Source organism: Calypte anna, chromosome 4B (genome assembly GCF_003957555.1).
Source record: "Calypte anna isolate BGI_N300 chromosome 4B, bCalAnn1_v1.p, whole genome shotgun sequence".
Classification (NCBI taxonomy): Eukaryota; Metazoa; Chordata; class Aves; order Apodiformes; family Trochilidae; genus Calypte; species Calypte anna.
This window is the reverse complement of record NC_044249.1, coordinates 18,435,901-18,457,976: the sequence shown is the minus strand read 5'-3', so window position 1 is coordinate 18,457,976 and position 22,076 is coordinate 18,435,901. Positions and strand designations below refer to the sequence as shown.

The following is a 22,076-nucleotide window of genomic DNA, read 5'->3' as shown; positions in this document are numbered from 1 at the left end:
TTCCATCATCTATCCACCTAGTAATTTCCTCATAGAAGGCTATGAGGTTAGTCAAACATGATTTACCCTTGATAAAACCATGCTGACTGCTCTTGATGACCCCCATGTCCTTGATATGCCTGGAGATAGCGACAAGAACAAGTTGTTCCATCACCTTTCCAGGGATGGAGGTGAGGCTGACCGGTCTATAGTTACCCGGGTCCTCCTTTTTGCCCTTTTTGTAGACTGGAGTGACATTTGCTATTCTCCAGTCCTCAGGCACCTCTCCTGTTACCCATGACTTACTGAAGATGATGGAGAGTGGCCTAGCAATGACCTCCACCAGTAATCTGTTTTATTGCTTTCCTATTTCTTGCCCATGTGGAAAGGAGGATAATTAAATGAAGGTGATAATAGGAAATGTAAACAGATGTTCCTCTTGCAGTTAGGATCCATCTCTCTGTGTCTTCACAGGGAGCTGGGTGCTCACAAAGCTGTTGCCTTGGTTTATCTGTGCCCAGGGTAACTGGGCACTTTTTTTAATAACAAATGTTTTATCCCTCCAGTCTCCAGGTGTCCTCCCAAGAGAACATTCTCCGAATTATTGGAGGAGCTGTTTTTAATTGTGAGTACTTTTTCCTCTGTAATTTCATTCCTTCTTTTGCAGTGCTGAAGCAAGGGGTGGGACAGAAGGGGCATAATATCACCAAATATGCTGCAGTACAGAAAGTTATTTTTATTCCAGTTGAGGCCTGTGAGTATGTGCCCTTTATCTGTCATTACAGTCACAGCAGAGCTGTGGAGAGGCATAATGAGGGCAAAGGCATTTGTGTCCAGTTTGTGCAGCAGTGTGACACTTAGACCATGTGCTTCTTGTAAGCAGCTGGGGTTGTCTCTGGAAATGTCTTGAAACCTGCTCTGAACTGAGTCTTGCCACCTCAAAAAGGGAAAAGGAGGGAAAACTGTCGTGCAAATGAAGAAGGCTGTAGCTGATGTACTGAAGGATAGAAGCAAACTGGCTGTATCACAGTGCCCTGGAGCTCTGTGCTGGTACCTCGGCAACGCCGCGTCCTGCGGGCACTGTGCTGCTGACAGCTGACCTGAGGCAAAGCCTGAGCCCGGGGCAGCTCCTGTGCACAGCTTCAGCCTTATTTGCAAGCAGTTGTGCACACCTGTTTCAGATGAAGACTTGCTTTAATGACCTCGGTTTCTCTCCAATTCTTTTGATGAATGACAGAAACTACCGTTTAATTAGCAGGAGAGGTGCAGAGAGCACATCCATATGAGCAGATAATTATGACCGGTTGGTAGCTGTGACTAAAGGTTCCATCCCCCCGAGTCCCTTAGCTTGGGTTATATAAATTGTTGTGATCCAGTTCCTGGCAATGCATTTGTTTCAAAATCTACAGCAGCTGGTGTAGTGTATTGGCAGTCCCAGCAGGAAAGGGAAAAGCAGTTGGATGTATTTATTTTTATGAAATGCTCGTGTCAGTAGCAGCAGAGGCATCCAAACAGGATTGGTTTTTACAGAGTGCAGAATCTCAGACAGCCCTTACCCAAAGTGTTGACAGGTTAGAATTTGGAGAATGGAGCAAAGGCTGTGCCTGCAGCAAGGGCAGCAGTTTCACCCTTCACTTGGTTTGCCTCTCTGGGCTGGGTGGTGCTGGTATGTGTAAAGTGTCTTTGAGTTAACAGAGATGCAGCAAAGGGTTCTTGGAGCAATGTTTTACTCTCTGCATGCCTGAAAGCTGGCAGACAACTGTAAACAAAAAATGTCAAATGATTGATCTGAGGTTACTCGTGTCAATAGGTTTAATGAGGCCAATTGGGGGTTTGCTCTGCTGTTAAGAGAGTGGATTCAGATAATCTCTGAAGGTCTCTGCCAGTCTCACTTTCAGCAATTACTCTTTTGTTACACTGGCTTTTCCACTGCTGGTACCCAGTCCAAAATTAGAGCTCTCCTTTCCAAAGCATATTTACATCTGTCCTTGTTCTGCATTAGCTTTTGGAAGGAAAGAAGAGAAAGGTGAACTGTAAGCTTTTGTAACTCTTATTAAGATATCTTTCTCTGGGAATTAAATAACGAGGGTAAGTATAATTGTAAGGTATTACAGTTAGATTAAGCTAATGGCACCTTCTTCTCCTTAAGCTTCTGCACTGTTTCTATGCATCTGTGATTATTTCTGGTCCTCTGTGGCTCATCTTGTGCATCGGGGCACGAGGAGAAAGAATGACTTGCCAGAGCTCACCCCACAGCACTCAGCAGGGTAGCTCCAAGCTGTCCATTAATTTTGGCCAGGACAGCAGCCCTTTGCTGCAGAGAGGATGGTGGAGAGTAAAGATGAGCCAGACCTTGCTGGTGAGGCATCTCCAGAAGAGCCTTGGCAGCTAAAGACAGGGCAGGCAACGTGACAGCAGCCACTTCTCTTTGCCCTTGGATCTCCTGCAGGTCTTCCATGGGCTGCAGAAGAAAGAGATGGAATCTCGTTTGAGCCACCTCCTGCACAAACAGATTTCATAAATACTTTGCTTTCCTGCAATCCGTGTGATGGGGAGGGCAGGTGGTGATGTCCTGTTGACTCCTGACAGTGTAATTCACTCCAAGAACGTGCCCTGGCAGTCAATATTGCACCTTGGTCAAATCATAAATCATAGGAAAGTTTTGGTTGGTAAAAACCCTTAGGATGGAGTTCAACTGTTAATCTAGCATGCCACATCCACCACTAAGCCATGTCACTCGGTAAAACATCTGCCTGTCTTAAATCTTCCAGGGATGGTGACTTCACTACTTCTCATGGCAGTCTGTACCAGTGCCTGACAATCCTTTCAGTAGGAATTTTTAACAGCCAATGTAAATCTCCCCTTCCACAATTTGAGGCCATTTCCTCTTGTCACTTCTTATTTGTGAGAAGACCCAAATATCCACCTGCCTACAACCTCTCTACAGATACCTGCAAGGTCTCCCCTCAGCCTCCTTTTCTGCAGGCTTAATAACCCCAGATGCCTCAGCTGTTTCTTGTTTAACTTGTGCTCTAGACTCTCCCTTAGGTTTGCTGCCTTCTTCTGGACACACTCCAGCACCTCATCCTCCTTGTGAGTGCCCCAAAACCGAACACACCACTCACCAGTGCCAGGTACAGGGGCACCATCATTATCCCAGTCCTGCTAGCCACACCGTTGCTGACAGAAGCCAGGATGCTGTTTGCTTTCTTGGCCACCTGGGCACACTGCCGCCTCGTATTAAGCTCCCTGTTGACCCATATCCCAACTCCTTTGCTGGCGGGCAGCTTTCCAGCCGCTTTTCCCTATGACTACAAGGTTGCACGGGGTTGTTACGGCCCAAGTGCAGGACTTGGCCTCGTTAAATCCCTGTTAACTCCCCACACACACAGCCCCGCAGCCTCCTCTGGGCTCCCACAGGGCCGTGTGAGGACTCGAAGCCCTCAGGGGGGGGGGGCTGAGGCGCTGTGGGGCCGTGTGCAGCGCTGCGGGGCCGTGTGGAGAGGCGCGGGGCCGCGTGAAGCGCCGCTGCGCCCCTACCCACGCCCCCCCGGGACCCCCGTGCGGGGCGGGGCGGGGGGCGGAGCTTTCATGGCCCCGCCCACTCCATCGACAGGCGCAGTACCGGCGGGGAGCGGTGCTCAGAAATGCGCATGCGCGAACACAGGGCGGGGCTGTCGGCGCATGCGCAGTGGGTAGAAGCCGCCCCGGGCAGCGGGCGGGGAGGGGAACCCGGAAGTGCCGGCGGCGGGAGGCGGCGGCCGCCATGGGTCTGTTCGGGAAGACCCCCGAGAAGCCGCCCAAGGAGCTGGTGAGGCCCCGGGAGGGGGAGGCCGAGGCCGGGAGGTGGCGGAGAAGGGGGTTTGTGTCTCGGGGGTAACGGTGTCCGTGCGTGGCGTTGCCATGGCGGCGGCGGAGGATCCGCGGTGTCGGGAGAGGCCTCGCCTGACAGACCCCGGGCCGGGACCCTGGGACCAAGGAAAAGAGGGGTTTGAGCTCGGTCCCGGGGTATCGCTGCGGTGTCTGGGCCTCGGCAGCCCCTGAGGAGCCCTCGTGCTCTGTCCTGAGACGGGTTCGTGGCACCCGCGCTCGGTGACTTCGCTTCTTAACGGGCTCGGCCCGCTGCCGGGGCCCTCCTGCACCCTGGGGGTGCCCAAGGACTTGTGGGGGGCTCTCAGGGCCCCAAAAGTTGTAGTCAGAGGAGCGATACGGCCTGGGGGGTGTGGTCTTGGGTGGCTCCTCCATTTTTAGCTTGGTGTTTGCTGTCTTCTGTAATTTCTGTGGCTGTGTTGGCTGCTTCGAGCTCCTGTTGCTAAGGCAGTCTTAACAAGATATCAATAGGTGAAACGTGGGGTCTAGGGGGTTGTTTTTGAGGCTGCAGGCTAACTGTATAAGCCCTGCTTCTGCTTTCTGGATTCCTGATGTCACAGTGGAATGAAATAATCAGGATCCTGATGGGTTTCATTGCTGCCTTTCCCAAGTCACTGTTGAAGTGTTAATTAAAAACATCTGCTGTTTGGTGGAGGGAAAGATCAAATACATTACTAAGAAAGCAACAGGGAAAAGGTGACAGACACTGCAATTGAAGGTTTAGAAGAGTTGCACTGTCACAGATATTCCCTGCCACTCTGCAGCAGCCAGGTCCCAGGGGAAGAGGGTGTAGCTGTCACTTGTTGGATGATAGCATGAGATGAGGAATATATTTGTGATAGTGTATTGCTTCCCTTTCTTTCTCTGCTTGTGTCAGAGCACCGTGCAGGCTGGTTGTAGTTTCCTCTGTTCCTGAGCAGTGTTGGAAGGTACCACAGAGAGTTGGGGTTTGGAGACTGCAGCTGCCGGTGGTGGGATAAAGCAGCTGACAACCCTCTGACCTGCAGGATGTGGTTCTTGTCATTTAGCTGCTGTGTCCCTTTCCATAACTGACCAGCTTGTTGTGTTTTTCAGTAACACAGTGTGACCAGGGGTCATCTTGGACCTGTTGGCAGAAAAGCCTGAAAAGTGCTAGAAACCAAAGGTGCCTGAATTGTAGGGAGAAACACCCAAGGTCGTTTTTCCATCCTGAGCATGCTCTTGGGTAGCAGGTTGGCATGATGACTTCTCAGACTGTAACAGCAATATTGAGACACCCAGAAACAGCAAGGAATTCCTTTTTTTTTTCTCTTGTATCTTGACTGTGCAGCTGTAGAAGGAAGAAGGTGTTATTTCTCCTTTCTAGCTGGTGAGGAAACAGCACTGCTTGCCTCATGTCTGCCAGCAGCTGCACACAAGGCACTGTCCCTGAGTGGGGCTGGAGAGCACAACCTGAGCACCACAGGAGAGAGCTGATGATGGGAAGGGGTTGAGATCTGTGTGACAGCAGTGAGCTTGCTCTCTGTCCATGGAATTTACTGTCTCTGTCAGGAATTTACTGGCTGAGTCATACAAGGCAAATGTCTCCAGTGCTGGTAAAGGGCTGGTGATGCTTTTCAGCCTGCCTAAAGCCAGGGGTTTGCTGTACATTCAGTGCCACATCTTGATTGTTTGAGCTGAAAAGGTGTTTTCCTCCAGTGCAGCTGGAGTGGTTTATTTCAGGTTAGTGTTTGGGCTGCTGACTGGTGTGGTGTGGTGCTGTGGGGATGATGGGTTTGTTTGTGTCCCAGCTGGAAGCAGAACAGCTTCCCTCATCAGCATGGGGTTGTGCTGGGGGTAATTAACCTTCCTTAATTTACCAAAGTGCTTCTGTTCCCAGCTTTGCAACCTCTGCATTGTCCCGTGGTTTGATTCCTGTGTGAGATCCAGGCTACAGCTTCTTGACTGCTCAACAAATTGCTGTGCCTTGTGGAGGTGGAAGCACTCAGCAGTCTAGATCAGAGTCAGTGGCAATTCCTTCTCCTTTTATACCCAAAAGTGGTAGTGATCACTGGGAAAACCAGGGAATGCAGAAGTGCCCAGTTCTGCCTTGATGAGGACAGTTGCAGGGAGCAGTTTATTCCTGGGCAATGCTAGGGATGAGCTACCAAAGAATCATAGAATTGGCTGGGTTGGAAGGGACCTCAGAGATCGAGTCCAACCCTTGATCCACTCCCACTGCAGTTCCCAGCCCATGGCACTCAGTGCCACATCCAGTCTCTTTTGAAATATCTCCAGACACGGAGAATCCACTACTTCCCTGGGCAGCCCATTCCAATGCCTGATCACCCTCTCCATAGAGAAATTCTTTCTAATCTCCAACCTAAACCTCCCCTGGCACAACTTGAGACCCTGCCCTCTTGTCTTGCTGAGAGTTGCCTGGGAAAAGAGACCAACCCCCCCTGGCTCCAACCTCCTTTCAGGGAGTTGTAGAGAGTGAGAGAGTTGTAGAGAGTTTCCTGCTGTCCTGGGTCATGGCAGCTCAGCCAGTTGTGGTTTAATGCTGTCTTTGTGCTGGATTGTGCATCAGGGACAGGATCTGTGAATCCTGCTGCAGTTCATTTGACAGTTGCCAGTTGTGCTTGTAGATGCTGAATGCTGATTTGTTCTAGGGTACAAGCAAATCCCTAGGAGATGTTACATGTGAGAGCTGGCAGTTGGCCAGCCCCAACTCAGTGACAGTCTCTCTCCCCTCTGCACTCCATCTAGTGCAGGAACACCCTACAGAGAGACCTTCTTAGCCTCTTTCCAAGGTGAGGGGTGAATCCATGTGAAATTTTCTGCTTTGTTCTGAAGAACAAGAAGGAAGGCTGCAGTTGGTCTGGCAAGGGCTGGTTTGTTTTTTTTGTTCCCCTCTGGAAATATTAACCAGACCCAATTCTGGTAATAAACCAGAATTCAACTAAAGATTCAAACACTCTCTGAAAATCCTTCAAAACTTTTGCACACTGTAGTGAAATGAGGCAACCAGGTGCCACTAATTCCCAGGGAGTGGCATGAGCTTGTTGGCCCCCTGGTCCTGTTCATGTGCAGTGGGGGCCAACCCTAATCAAGCACAGGTGGGCTTAACACAAGCTCATGCTCACTCCCTGGCAATTAGTGGCACCTGGTTGCCTCATTTCACTACAGCACACCCCTGATGTATGTGCACAGAACTCTGCTGGGCATTGGATTTTTTTTCAGTGGATTGTGTCCTAGGACAACTCGAGTGGTGCTTCTTGTCTGTAGTCAAAGCACAGTATTGTTCATCCTGACTGAGAGCATTTCTCTTGAGATCAGTAAAAGTCTGTTTTATTGAAAAGAATCTGTTGTGCTCTGCTGGACTCATGCACTGAGGAGTGTTCTTACTACATTTCTGTTATAAAGTTTATTCACATAGATGAAGCTTTTAATTTCAGTTAAAATTCACATAAAAATCAGGGTGGTTTTCATGCAAATCTATTCATCCAGCCAGCTTGACTTCTTGAGTGGCCAATGTGTGAGGGGATCCCAGCCCAATACTTAGGGTGAGCTTTTGGAACTGCTGCTGGTAACAGCCCCAGAGCCCCACCAGCATTTGACACTCTGTTCCTGTGCTGGGATTTTCACCTGATTCTTGGTTCTGGTGTGTCACAACCCATCTCTGCTTCTGTATTTGCCCTGATACCTGGCAGCTAATTCCTGTCTAATGTCTCCACTTCCCCAGAGGGGTGGCTGGGGCAAGTGATGTGCTGGGGGAGCCAGGAGGGCTGGAACAGAAAGAGCTTGATGGGTCCTAGGAGGGAATCTGTGATTTGACTGTGTTTTGGCTGCAGGTCACTGTGGTTGAACCCCCCTACAACCATCCCTGCATGTAGGGATGTGCAGCCTGGGTCTGGCTCTCTGCAGGAGAGGACCTGAGCTTCCTGCAGATAAGGAGCATCAGTGCAGCTTGGGCAGTGAGGGCAAAGTGGGCTGTGTTTGTGAAGTGTAATCATCAAGTTGAGGAAAATGGCTGTCCAGTTACACTGCTGCATTCAGCATTAATCAGGTCACATCTACAAAACTGCCCTGGTTTGGGCTTCCAGTTCAAGAAGGGCATCTAGAAACTGGGCACAGTGAGGCTGAGAGCCACCTAGTTGGTGGAGGACTGGAACCCATGACACAGGAAGAGAGGCTGAGGGAACTGGGCTCACTTTAGCTTGGAGAAGAGAAGGTGAAGGGGCAGGGATCTAAAGCCTTTTGCTGCCTAATGGGGCTTTAGTCCAGCTATTGCCAGGTACTTCTCAGGTGTGCCCAGGGACAGGGAAGGGATTCCAGCCACAGGTGGCCAGAGGAGAACTTTGAATTGAACATAAACAAGGTTCCTCACCACTAGAGTGATTTAAGTGCTGGAACAGACACCCTGAGCATCTTTGAAGCCCTCACACAGTGTCAAAACTTGATGGATGAGACCCCAAGCAACCTGTCTGAACTCTGAGCTTGGTCATGCTTTGAGTAGGAGGTTGGCTTGGAGACCTCCTGAAGTTTCTTCTGACAGGAACAGGTAGAGTCACACTCAGTGCTGTTATGCCATGCCAAAGTTTCTATCTTATGCTGAAATCCCCTGCAGGAAGTTCCCTCTGCACAGAAGAGTCAGCCAGGCAGTGAGTGTCTCTGCCTCACATGACATCCTCCTTGACCCTCTGAATGTTAAGAAGAGTATAATCATTGGTGGTATTACTGCAATTTTTAAAAATTTGAATAATGAAATATTTAAACCTCACTCCTAATTTCAAGCTTGTGCATTTTGAAGTTCTTCTTTTGATACTGAATGGTTAAGTTACATGAAAGTATAAAAGCACAATTTTAAAGTTGGAATTTCAAGTAACCCTCACTTTTTCTTTTTAAGGTCAATGAATGGTCCTTGAAGATAAGGAAAGAAATGAGAGTGATTGATAGACAGATCAGAGGTTTGTACTTATGTCTCATCTCTTGTTTTTCCATTCCCTGTCTGCCTTCAAGGTTTTTTGCTTCAACTGGGGGGAAGGCTGTGAAATCTAATAGCCCAGGGTACTCTCTTGCATCTGGAATGAAGGAAGACAGATGTGATCCTGGGGTCAGCCTTGTCTGTGTTAGAACAGGATGTCACTATGAAGTTCTCTGAGTTAAATTTTCCAATGAACCTGATTATTTTAGGCTTCCAGTAATGCTTTACCATCCTATTTGATGAATTAAACTTGATATCCAGAACCCCACCCACATAGATTCAATGAATAATATCCACGTGGTATGTAATTCCATGTGTGGAAAGTTCAATAGATATGTGCTGGCATGAAGTGCATGTACTGAACAGGAGTAGCTTGTTGGCAGCTTGGGTAAATTGCAAAAAAAGAGGAAAAAAAAACCCAGCAACTTTTCTCAGTGGGTGTTTTGCTCTTAAATTCTGGGCATTACACTTCTGAAAAGCTTTTGTGCTAATTATTACAATGCTGCTAGTTCAGTTTCTTGTTCTCTCATCTTTCCACCTCCCCAGAACCTGAAAACAGGTTTGGGACAGGTTCTGGTTTCCTCAGGGTCTTCTACCCTGCCCTTAGGTTTGGCGTATAGGATGTGCTGGTAAAGAATGTTATGTTTTGTGTCAGCTCCTGGTTTTAGGCATGTGCCTGTTCTGGGTGACTCAAGGAACACAATCCCCCTTTCCTCCCCAGCCCCATGCCTCTGGAATAAGCTGGCAGGATTCATGTCTTCTCCCACGTGTAGATTTATAGGAGTTGGTTGGAGGGAGATACTCATGCAATACAAAGTCTGTCTTTGTCCTCAGCTCTAAAATGAGAGCAGGGTTTATGCCTCTTCCAGGAAAGCTGATGTACAGTAATGTTCATTCTGCTTGTGAATTATTATGCTTGTGAATTTTTATGGCTTCTCCAAGGCACTTTGTGTGGCTGTATGAGGCACAGAGTGGCTGAGATGTGGCTGATCTTTTCAGCTCACCATGTTTAGGGGTTGCATCTTCCCCAGGAGTGGAACTATTGATGGTTTCTTGAAATTTTGGGTTTCTTTAACCTGTATTAATGCCATAATACTTCTTATGGTCTTTGTAGATATTGGGTTATGTGGCAGTCTGATGTTTTAACATGGATATAAATCTAATTATTGCAACAACTCTAAACATGTCTGTGTGTGCATTTCAGAGTGTTACTTTAGAAGCAATACAGTTCAGCATGTAAGAGGTTAGACTAACCACCAACCATCTGCTGTTCTGATCATTCCCATTTAAATAAAGTCCAGGATATCTTTGTAAAGCCCATATTGTGCAGGGTTTCACATCTTGCCAAGTGTTAGCTCTGAAACTGTGTGGTTCTGCTGGACATCTACCAGGCCAGCAGGTTGCTGCTCAAAGATGACAGTCACAAGCCACTTAAAAGTTCTATTTTTTCAAAAAAATTACCCATTGCAGTTGGATTTTGCCATATTTTTGTGTTTCAGTTGAAACTTGCAGAGGAAATAGCTGCAATCATTGGATGCTGAACTGGAACCTTAGTTTCCCTGGAAAAGGCTGAGCTGGATGAGTTTTGATACAGCAAAACTTGGATCCACCCAAGATGAACTGAGTGGGCTTGGACCACTCCAAGGCTTTGCTCACCCAGTCCTTGCAGTGCCTGATACAGCAACATGCTGGTTCAAACCATCTGTTGTTGGACTCTTGCTGTTATGATTTATATTTGGTGTGGGTTGCTTTTGAGAGCTTGGAAGGCTCAAAGAAACGAAAGGTGATCCTTGTGACTTCAGAACTGATTTTTTTTCAAGTTAATACAGGTGGAATAACACAGTAATTCTGTGCTAAACTGAGTTTGTGAGTCCTCCCTGCAGGTGCTTTGAACTTCTCTGTGCCTCTGTAGGGCTTGGTGCTGTGGAGGGGATCCAGTGCAGTGACTTTGGCTGACTAGAGGTGCATTGCTGGCATTGCCCTTCCAAGATGGAGCTGAATGACTTGCATGTTTTATGCCACTAATCTCCTATTCAGCAGTTCCTCTTGCAAGTGAAAAAGCATTCACTGGAGTGTGGGGCCCCACTACCCTGGTTTGGGTGTAGTAACACAAATGCTTGTGGTTGTTTCCAGCCTGAGAAAGTGAATGTTGTAATTCCTCAGGGCTGCTGGAGTACTCCTGGTGCTTTCTGGTTTTTGCTGCAGCACTTCAGCTGTTTTTCACCTCTTCTAGGAGGTGCTGGGGCTCAGCTCACTCCTCTGACAGACAGATGTCTTCAAGCTTGTGACATTTCTGCAGATAGTGAGGAAGCAGCAAGAAGTATGTTTTTCTTAATATGATCCTACAGATTTCTGCAGTCCTTTAGGAGAAAGAGGCCATGGAATGACAATGAATGATTCATCCTGAGCACAGGGGTCATTAACTCCCTCATGAGAGCTGTGTCTAAGGCTCCAAGTTGGCTTATGTCAAAAAGTGTACCTTTTGATGCCTTTGTTTTTATAAAAAGGGCAACTTCTGATTCTTGCCTACATATAATTTCTGTCAGGGATAAACCAAAAGACTCAAACAAAACCTTTGCTAGGAATAGTTGTTCTTGTGGTAATTTCATTCAACTCTTAATTCTTACTGTCCAAATTCTTTATTTACTTTAGGTTAATGCTTTTGCAGACTCAGATTTCATCAGGCACTAAGTTATTGCTGAGTCTGGAAAAGGAAGAGAGTTGTTACAGCCCCTCACTGCTTCAGCATTTCTTAGTGTGAGATTTTTGAGGTACTTGGCTTCTGCTGTACACAGCCAGGGTTTTCTGACAAGGCAAACATATGAACAGTCACATCAGATTTGCTGAAGAAACCTATGTTATTTAAGGAACCCTATTTAGTGTATAACATTTCAAATCCAACTGTTTGGTCCTTATTATTCCATCTCCAGCATGCTCTTATGAAAAGCTGTTGAATGAAGCTGGGTACCAGGAGAGTTTGGGCAGGCCATTTTATCAAACCATTTACCAGCACACTCATTTTTGCTGATAAATTATCCAGAGCTTTGGCACCAACCAGCTTATAATTTGAATTTGCCAAGTTATGGGAACACCTGAGCACGTGTGTTGAGAGTTTGAGCAGTAGAAACTCAAGGATGAGCACAGACTTACTGAGGTATCTGGTTGAGGCCCAGTGGGTTGAGTCTGACAGTGGGAATAATTAAGTCTCTCTGTAAGGATGAAGAATTTTTTTGGCAGTAGTTAACAAATTTGTGGTTCTAAGTAACTCACAGTTGTGGAAACACCCTTGCAAATGCATCAGATAAGTTGTTATGCTTTCTTTTTAAAGATAGTGTAGGTCTAAAATTTTCCAGCCTCTGAGAGATCAGCCCTCCACAATTTCTCAGAACCCTTTTTTTCAGGAAGAACCCCACAACATTCTAGAGATTCAGAAACAGTGAGGACAGTTTTACCTATGGTAGCCCTCAGGTTCACTTGAAGATGAAGCTTTGAATGTAGTCTGACAAGTATTTTTGCTGGTAAAATGCAGTGCATGCAGATCATCTGAGACTACGAGTTTCCAACTCCTTGTGACAAGTTTTCCCTCTTGGTGGAGTGGGGCTCTCTGGTGATGAGCACAGAAGAGGTAATTTTGTAACAACAAGTCAGTACAGTAGTCTTAAACTGTGTGTGCACATTTATATATGTGTGTATGTACTCATCTACATTTATACCAAGCCAGTTTAATAGGAAATTATTCTGAAATTGTAAGTCAAGTGGGCATCTCAGAGTGCTCTGTTCTTCTTATCAGATCTTTTTTGCTTCTTGATAATTAATCTTAGTCAGCTCAGCTTTATGCAGTGCTGTTCCTGGGCAGTCCTTTACAATAATCTTCACTGTGAAGGACGTTGCAGAGCTGGATGTTTAGTAATGAGAATTTCCCTCGTAATATTTAGTTGAATTAATTATCCAACATGTAAATCTGCCTCGAAAAAGGTCTTTGAGTAACAGTGGGAGTTGTCTGACATAGAGCAGAAGTTATTCTTTGCATTAAATATACACCCCAACAAATAACTGGTTTCTCTTCCACATCCTTAACAGCTTGTCACTACTGTTTTTCTGTGCTCAGATATCCAAAGAGAAGAGGAGAAGGTGAAGAGATCCATAAAGGATGCTGCCAAAAAGGGTCAGAAGGATGTGTGTGTGATCCTGGCCAAGGAGCTGGTCCGCTCCCGAAAGGCTGTGGGCAAACTCTATGCATCCAAAGCTCACATGAACTCTGTGCTCATGGGGATGAAGAACCAGCTTGGTAAGAACAACTCCTGGTCACAATGACTCCTCTAGCATTAGAGGTGAGGTCTGAGTTTCCAGTTTCAGAAACAAGGTGTAGGCAGAGCATGGAATTGGTAAGCAGACTCACTCTTGTGCAAGGCAGCTGATCCCAGTGGGATGCAGGACCCAGGGCAGTTGCTTCTATATCAGGCCCAGAGGTGAGAGGCTGCTGCAATTCCGTGTCCCCATCTGGAGCATTTTAGCCTGTAATGAGAGCAGAGCAGAAAGCATGAGAGACAAAGAAAGACTTGGTAGAGCCTCACGTGCTGCTGAGATGTCCAATGATTGCCCCCACCCCAGCATTATCCAACCTAGCAGTTGCTAGCAGATTTTAACAGTGGAGGAGTGATAAATCAGGATGCTCAGTGTGAACCTCAAGTGTAATCTTGTGATAGGTCAAATGTGGCTCCTCATGCCCTTCATTCATGAAAGGGAAGCAGGGGGCATCCTTGCACCTTGAAGTGTCCCTTAAAAGGAAAAAAAAAACCAAAGCAGCTTCTGCATTATTGGTGTTACTGTCACCTTCACCTTACTGGGATGTTCTGATCTGCTTCCCCAAGCTATAGAAAGGAATCCAGAATTCAGTCTGAGGTTTGTATTAACTCTTCATCTTGGGAAATGACCACTGAAGACAGGATTTCTGTTAGTTTGTTAACAATCCAAGTGTAATGTTCTTAAAGAAATTAAGTATTCAAATGAAAAATGTTTGCTGTACCTTCATTTTGCTTCACTAAGGAGAGACCATTTTTTATACAAACAGGTGAGTTCTGCATGGCTAGGAAGCTGCCAAGTTAGATGGCACAAGTCAAGAACCTTGAAGTACCTTTAATTATTGCATTTTGACCTTGGTATATCAACATATATTAGAACTTTTCAGCTATAAGAGTAGTCTCTGGGAAGAATATTGTTTTAATTCCCTTTTAATCATATTTACTCCTAGCTTATCTGCTTCAGTATGTTTCCTAGCTTGCTGCTTGCTGTGAAATTATTGCACTGGAACTTCTGACAGGGTTAGCTTCTGCTGCCCAGTGTCAGTGAGTCTGCTGCCTCAGTGAGATTTCTGACTGCTGAGGGGAACAGGCAGGAGCTCCTCAGGGCTCTGTCTTTATGAACTGGAGTGCAAGTGGGTGGAAATCTCTGCAAGCAATCTGGATTGCTCCAGGCCATTGTACAGGACCCTTATCTGTACTAAAAGCTTTCTTTTTAACATGTGGGTTGGAGTTGAGGCTTCTTCAGGAAGGTGGACAACAATTAAGAAGGGGGATGCCCGTTTCTTTTTTTAATTAAATTGCCTACATGCAAGCAAACTTCTGTCTGTGTAGGGAGGTTATAACTTCTCTGCTTTCAGTGGTGTAGAGTTCATTCAAGTTTTTCTACACCTCTCCTTCACAGCTGTCCTGAGAGTAGCAGGCTCATTGCAGAAGAGCACAGAAGTCATGAAAGCTATGCAAAATCTAGTAAAAATCCCTGAAATCCAAGCAACAATGAGGGAATTGTCCAAAGAGATGATGAAGGTAAGATCTGTAACATAAATAAGAGTTGGGTGAACAAGAGGTGGTTGTTAGCGTGCTGTGCAACCACTGAGGTGTCCCCTTTGTCAGAGGGATTGTGTGAGTAGGGAAAAGCAGAAATTAGAAAGTAGAAAGTAGCACATTAATAGCTGGGGACTTCCTAGCAAGTTGCTGTCTGTGGGGTAAACCTTGACTCAGAGATACCTGCAGTGTGTGTGGTGTAAAGCTTGAAGGTGAAAAAAGCTGCTCAGGCTGAGGATGGAAGGAGGAAGATTGGTGGCTTGGTGATCCTGGTCACAAGGGGCAGGGGAAACTAAGCCTGGAAGCTTGGATTCATGTCTGCATCCAGTGACTGCCTGTGCTCTGAGCTTCTGTCTCTTCCTGGGGAGACTGAATTTCCTGCTTTCAGGGATGAAAGTGGTGATTAAGAGAGACCCCCACAGCCCCTGAATCTGAAGTGCCACTTAGGCAAGAAGGCTGTGCTGATACGGGATTTAAAACCTCTAGTTTAGTGTCTCCATCTTATGAACATGCTTTTACTTTAAAGTATACTAATTCCCTGTTTTGGCTATTTTTCAACAGCCAAATTTATTTTAGCCCCCTCCTTAGCACTCCGGAATGTTTAGGATGAATCAGTTTATTAATAATTTTACCCTTGTGCACCAGAACAATTTGGCCATACCTGTGTGCAGGCCCTGCAGGGGGATGTTTTCTAACAGACAGGAAAAAAAGGAAGTTGTGTCAAACACTGATTTTACAGCATGTTACAGAATTTCTGCTTTGTGACTGAATCCTGTGAAACACAACTGCAAACTTGTAGCAAGCTGGGGCCTTGGTGTTTAAACAGGTGAGAACAAGGAATAATAGCCTGAGGGTTTCAAAGTGAGAACATGTGCATTTAATCCTTAACTTTCTGACACTTTTCCCGTGCACCAGTTGTACAGATCCATCCCTGCATTAGCTGCAGACCTGCATCAGGATAGCCTTGATCTGTTAAAGCTGGAGCTTTAAATGTCTGGATAGGAGCAACCCGATCTCCAGAGCAGGAAGTGTGTCCTCTTACTCTGCTGTTTCCAAGGACCTTTTTTATTTTTTCTGCTAGGCTGGCATTATAGAGGAAATGCTGGAGGACACCTTTGAAAGCCTGGAGGATCAGGAGGAAATGGAAGAGGAAGCAGAGATGGAAATTGATAAAATCCTTTTTGAAATTACAGCTGGTGAGTTTGGGTGGCTTTGCCTTGTCCTGGTATTTTAAACCTTCATTTGTTCTGACTTGTCTGTGCCCTGCCAGAGGTGTTTCTGCCTGTGCCAACAGGGAGGGTGCTCTGACAAACTGGTTTCTCAGGGAACACTGGCTGCTGAGAAGACCATTATGGTTCAGTAAAGCAGCAGTCACATGCTGATGTCACTGCAGTGCTCCCACAGAGGCTGTAACAGAGCTCTGTGTGTCTGCAGAGTGGATCTTCTTAACGAGGGGGAGTTTCCCAGGCTGACAAAGGCAGGGAACAAACTCAGCTGCATTGCCTTCAGGCTGAGGCTGTGTTGTGATTCCTGTCTGTAAAATGACTTGAGTTGTTGGGGGGTGTGTATGGAACCCACAAAGCAAAAGAAAAGCCCCCCAAACCAAAACCCAACCCCCCAACTGCCTTACAGCTCAGGAAGTGATGATCTGCTGGTTTAGTTTCTGACTTAGCTGATGCTTAGCATGCTCATTACCTCAATTTCTTGTGAAATGTGCTGTGACCAATGTAACTCCCACAGCTGTGTTCAGCTGTTGCACATAGCACCAGCTCCTGTCCTGTTGTCACCTTGTGCCCTGCCCCTGTCTTGTTCCCTGGTTTCTCACATCCTGCTTTGCTTTTTTCCATCCTGTTTCCTGGCTGGGAGCAGCTCCCTTCCTGCCAGGTGGATGGGGGGAGTTGCACACTGGGGCAACTCAACAGCAGCCACAGAGGCTCAGGAGGAGCTGAGACATCTTGCATGTGACCTTTGTCAGAAGTGATGGACTAAATTATATTTTTATCTATACCCAGGGCTGGAGTCCAAAGGAGGACCCCAAAAATGGTCAGGGTGATTGAGCACCTCTCCTCTGTGAGGACAGGCTGAGGAGAGCTGGTGTTGTCCAGCCTGGAGAAAGCTCTGGGGAGACCTTATTGCAGGCTGCCAATACTTAAAGGGGAAAAGAAAAATGGGGACAGGCTTCTTAGCACAGCTGTAGTGGTAGGACAGGAGGTGATGGTTTTAAACTAAAAAAAGGCCAGATATAGGGAAGAAATTTTTTACTATGAGTGGTGAGAGACTGGCACAGGTTGCCCAGAGAGGTGGTAGCTGCCCCATCTCTGAAACATTCAAAATCAGGTTGGGTGGGGCTCTGAGCAGCCTGATCTTGATGAAGATGTCCCTGCTAGGGTTGGACTAGATGGCCAACCCAAACCATTCTACAATTCTACAGAAGTCAAAACATTCTACAACAGTCAAACAGATCTCATGTGTGCCCTTTGCCAGAAGCATTGGGTTGAATTCTTCTCAATACATATACCTGAAAGTTGCAAATTATGAAATGAAGACCTAATGCAGACTGACAAACTTTGTTGTTGTTTGCAGGGGCCTTGGGTAAAGCACCAAGTAAAGTCACAGATGCTCTTCCAGAGCCTGAGCCCATGGGAGCAGCTGCTGCTGTTGATGAGGAGGAGGACATTGAAGCGATGCAGTCGCGGTTGGCCACGCTGCGCAGCTGAGGAGGGAACCCACGTGTACAGTTTGCCTTGTTCTGGTTTTTTTCTGTTTAGTTTTTTTTTTGTTTGTTTTTTTTTTTTTTTGCAATGGGATATTCTGTCCTACTTCAAAATATAAAACTTCTTATGTGAGAATATTTTATGTAATATATATATATATTATTTTTTTCCTTCCTGGGGAGTGTATTCTCCAAGAAACTACTGTAATATATACTTCTTCCTGGGCAGTGCAGTCTGTAGAGCTTATCTTATGTGTCCTGTGCAGCCTGTCTGCCCCCTGAGAGGCTGTGGTGAAGTGGCAGTGGTGGTATCATGTGATGAATATTCAGATGTAAAGTGCTGAAATACATTCTTACCCTCAAATAGCATCTTTCCCTGACAGGCACTTTGGTTTAATCTGCTACCAAAAACCTTTGATGGCAAGATCTTTGTTTTCTGGAATCACTACATCACTACAGTTTTATTAAAGCTGCTCTAACAGTTGCTCTTGTGCACTGGTTTAGTTTGTATCACTTCAGACCTTTTCATAAACAGTATCCACCATTTTGGGGGTTTATAACACTACTGTTGTTTTGTTTTGTTTTGTTTTTCTTTAGGGCCTTCCCAGCAGGGCTCAAGGAAAGCTTTCAGTCAGAGCAGCTGAGAGGTGGCTGCACTCTCACAGCACTGTCCAGGCTGAGCCTTCTTTAGCCCAGGCAGGCTGAGGCACAGCCCCTCCTGCCCCTCCTGGCAGGATTTCTGCTCTTCCCAAGCAGTCCCACTGCAGCCTCCCCGCTGCTGCCAGAGGGAGCGCTGTCTCCTCAGCTCTGAGGAGAGCAGGCGACCAGAGAAAAGGTTTTGAGACCTGCACAAGGTCATCTCCAGAACCTTTGTTTTGTTCGTTTGTCACTCCAAGCCACATGGAAGTCATACTCCTAAAAGGCAAGTGTCAGGGTGTGCTCTGGGAGCCAGGCTGGTGGCACAGAGCAGGGATAATGCCACCATCAGGGGTTTGGCTGCCATCAGCCCACTGGTGAGAGGGCAGGGGGAATGCTGAAGGGTGAAAGGAGAGGGGCACAGAACAGGCAGAGGGAGGCAAATTCCCTGCTGGGGGAGAGGTAGGGACCTTCCCATCCCTCTGGGCCAACACAAGGCAGCAGCAATGTCTTCTCCACTCTGCCCCCTACACACAGGGGGAAGAAGGAGCTCAGCAGCTGAGGGAGAGACAGCTCAGAGAACCAGGCTTAAAACAGGCAGGGGGGAAGTGGCTGAGGTGAGCCCTGACTCAGGGTGATCAAACAGTTCCACCCAACCCTGAGGCAGGGGGTGGTTCTTGCAGGCACCAGAACTGCCCCTGATCCCATGGAATTACCTTTTTTCAGGTTTTCAAGAAGTGTTAAAATGAATGCTGGTTCCAGCCAGACTTCAGGGAACAGCTGTGACCCACAGTGGCTTTTGTTACCCATCTGCTCACCTGCAAATCCAGTTTTACAGGCAAATGGGCACTGAGCTCTTCTGCTGGCATTCTGTGAGTCACTGCCCCAAAAGGGAGGAGGCCACTTCAGATATCCTCATGCTTCACCCCAGCTCCTATGACTTCACTATCTCACCACCACCAGTGGTGAGCAGCCCTCTGCTGCTTGCATGGCAGTGACTTCTGGTCAAGGGAGTCCAAAACACAAGGAGAGTTTTCCTCTTAAGGAAAAACTGGCTCATAAAAGGCATTTTGAAACATCCACCCCATCTCTCACCTGGATGTGTCAGTGCCCCCAAAGCTTCACAGGCAAAGGGAATTGTTTCTAATTTTAGGGAAGACTCACCAAAAGAAAACAATCTATAAAGAGCTGTGTTGCAACAGCAAGGGTAGAGTGATGGCCAAGGCACACAGACACCTGGAGGATGGTGCCCAACAGCTTCCAGTTTCAGCCACAAAAAGACAGGAGGGGCCAAGCACTGCCACCCTCTTGCTGGAAGGGGAGCAAACAGCACAGCAAGCAGAGGAACCCCAGTGCTGCAGGGCTGTGCACTCCTTGGAGAACTGTGCCTTTCATTGCTCCCTCCACCCAACAGGTAACAAGAAGAGGCAAGGGGGCAGTTTGTTGTCTTAAAAATACAGAGAGGAGAGAGAAGAAAAAAAAGTTGAAGAGTTGGCAAGATTGGGGAGGTAGCAGCTGCCATCAAACCAGATGGAACAAGTGACAAGAACACTCAAAATCCAAATTCAGCAATGGGTCTTCCCATGTGTACACACACACACACACACACACACACACACACACACACACACACACACAGGTGTTACACCAGTAACACCAGTGTGACTCATTTCAGTGGCTGGGAGGTACCACACGTGTCCCCCAGCTCCCCATAAATACCCCACCTGGCTATAAGAAAATTCCAGTGCATGACTTCATTTACTTCAAACTGGACACTATAGGGACAAACATTCCTCTGAAGCCTTGCCTTTAAGGATATTAATTAGTCAAAGCACACAATACCAAATGCAGGGTTTGTTGCTTTTCCTCCCAGAATCCAGCTGAAGTGACTAGAAACAGCCCAGAAGTCACTGTCAGAGGTGGAGGGAGGTTCTCACTGAGCACAGTGAAGTTGCTCAGCAGAATTCAAGGCCCAGGAACATTTCCCTGGGGGAGGAGAACACCCCAGGGCTGGCAGTGCCTCACAGCTGCCTCGAGGATCACAGCACAGTGGTCACCTCCCTGTAAATGGTCACCTGAAGATCTGCAGAGGTGACACAGAATGGGACCTCCCCTGGAGAGAGCCACTGCAGGGGGCCTGTGGGAAGGCCACACACATGGCCTGGGGCAGCAGGGAGGGGAAATTTGCACAAAGTTTGTCAGTTTGTTACATTAGGTTCAGAAAAGTGACTTGGCTCAGAGGTTCCCTCTACCGCAGCCTGGCTCTTTCCAGCAGCTCCCCTGTGCCTTTCAGCTTCTTAGAGATTTGCTTTGTCACTCTTGACCCCTCTCTGCCTGTTTTAAGTTCTGTGATGTTTTCAGTCTAAGCATTTGGGAGCAGTGTGTGTGTCACTGAGCCTGAAGCTGCAGAAGGTCCCTGGACAGAGACCTGAGAGCTGGCACAGGCTGAGAAGCAGCATTAGGTCATGCTTTGGGCAAACCAGAACTGCTATAAACCAGATCTGTCACTAATTCAATACCCTTGGACTACTTGAACTGTATGAACAGTATATGATATACAATTTTCTTTTGCATTTCAAAGCCCTGAACAAATTAATTATATTTTAAGCAATCAATTGAAGAAGCCAAGCAAGGAACAGTATCTGAAATAGAAGAATTTTATGTAGACCATTCAGTGTTAAAAACCAGAGAGTCAAACATCAGTTCAAATTAAGAGCAGTTTCAAACAGAAGACATTTGATTAAAAGTTTTTAACATTTAGAAATTTAAATACATTTACCTAAAGATGGTTAACCCCCATCTCTATGTTACTATACAATAGCTTAAAGCTACTTTTAAATGCTAGTTCTATGTTAATGTGAAATTTCAGAACTGCATTCTTATTTTTATGTAAATTGGTTATTAAACTGGGTGACTCTGAACTTCCTCCCACCCCAAAATAAATTTTAAAAATCAAAGCTTTACAATGTCTTGAATAATATTTTTCAAACGAGTAATTTGGAATAGTTCCCAACAGTTCTATAGGAGGTATTTTGTACAGTTTGGAGAGCAACTCCATATAAAGTTCTATTGCAACTGAGCATTCACAGTATGCCACAGTCCATACATATTACTACATATACATATCAGGTTTGTAAACATTGGAAGAATACACAGAACATAGTACCACAATCCTCTGGTACTGCTGAAAGGAAGATGAGGTAACATTCATATAATCTCAAAGTCCACAGAGGTCCTGACTGAGTAGTTAAAACAGCTGCCAATGCTTCTGTTTCATAGTGTGTGGTTAAGGCTTTCTACTTTATGGTCTGCTAAGGCTGGACTCATTTGCTCTCAGTATCCCAACTGCATCTTTAACAGCATGGTATATGACATTCTTCACCTAGAAGGAAATCAGACAGCATGGTTAGGGGCAGCTTGGAAGCCTCTGAGGTACAAGAAACATTTGCACAACTTCCCAGCTTCCTCATGTGGCTCTCCTTTCAGCTTCAGCACCCTCATCTGCACACACTTCAATCAACTTGTGAAAACAAGGTTCAAATTCCAACAGGGGAAAAACTGAAACCCTGTAGCTTGAAGAAAGTGTTGCAAGCTCAGCTAGAGAGAAAACAAAACAACTGGGTGAAAAACATTTCTAAAGAATCTCAGCAGAAGCTTCAGAAGACTCAAAACTGCTGAAACAACTTGAAAAACCTATGGAAATTCCCCTTCAAGACTCAATACACTAAAGCTGATCTGAACATGAAAGCAACCTGGGTTGTGTGGACCCACCTCTTAAGAGTTGGGTGGGGGATGATTGTTGGGTTTTGCAGTTTTGTTTTTGGTTTATTTTTTTTTAAGGATTAAGAGAGACAGGGCTCACTTTGAGCATTGGTTCCTTACCTGCAATTTATCTTCATGGTTTGTATGTGTATGTGACAGATATCTAAATTCCTGAGTGAGCCAGAAGCAATGTTTGACATGCTCTGGGGATACAAAGTCTTCTGCAACTTTAATACAACTGTACAAATTATGAACCTAGAGAGAAAAAGAAAAAGCATTAGCCAGGTGCTCAAATGTCTGCCCAAGAGGTCAGAATGCAAGCGTGCCC

At 46.4% G+C, this 22,076-nt stretch overlaps 2 protein-coding genes and 1 long non-coding RNA gene across 7 annotated transcripts in view; 1 reads left to right on the top strand and 2 right to left on the bottom strand.

Annotated features, from left to right (window-relative positions):
• Positions 1-17,834, top strand: part of LOC103535761 (charged multivesicular body protein 3) — a 37,108-nt gene extending 19,274 nt beyond the window's left edge. The window contains exons 1-6 of one of the 2 annotated variants that reach the window (XM_030450416.1): positions 3,687-3,790; positions 8,717-8,777; positions 12,903-13,082; positions 14,498-14,619; positions 15,719-15,833; positions 17,221-17,834. In XM_030450416.1, coding sequence (XP_030306276.1) covers positions 3,746-3,790; positions 8,717-8,777; positions 12,903-13,082; positions 14,498-14,619; positions 15,719-15,833; positions 17,221-17,354 — 657 coding nt within the window. In that variant the 5' untranslated portion in view covers positions 3,687-3,745 and the 3' untranslated portion in view covers positions 17,355-17,834. Of the gene's footprint in view, positions 1-3,686; positions 3,791-8,716; positions 8,778-12,902; positions 13,083-14,497; positions 14,620-15,718; positions 15,834-17,220 lie in introns of those variants that run through there. The other variant, XM_030450417.1, reaches the window with a different exon arrangement.
• On the bottom strand, positions 1,778-3,501 carry LOC115598306. The gene is made up of 2 exons (XR_003987557.1): positions 3,105-3,501; positions 1,778-2,440 (listed from the first exon to the last, which is right to left on the bottom strand). It is a non-coding gene; the product is annotated as an uncharacterized LOC115598306 (long non-coding RNA).
• A 2,795-nt stretch (positions 17,835-20,629) lies between the features above and the next one.
• KDM3A (lysine demethylase 3A) overlaps positions 20,630-22,076 on the bottom strand; it is a 29,233-nt gene continuing 27,786 nt past the window's right edge. For all 4 annotated transcript variants that reach the window (XM_030450654.1, XM_030450657.1, XM_030450656.1 and 1 more), the window contains exons 25-26: positions 21,869-22,003; positions 20,630-21,368 (exon numbers count right to left, since the gene is read on the bottom strand). In XM_030450654.1, coding sequence (XP_030306514.1) covers positions 21,288-21,368; positions 21,869-22,003 — 216 coding nt within the window. In that variant the 3' untranslated portion in view covers positions 20,630-21,287. The remainder of the gene's footprint in view (positions 21,369-21,868; positions 22,004-22,076) is intronic.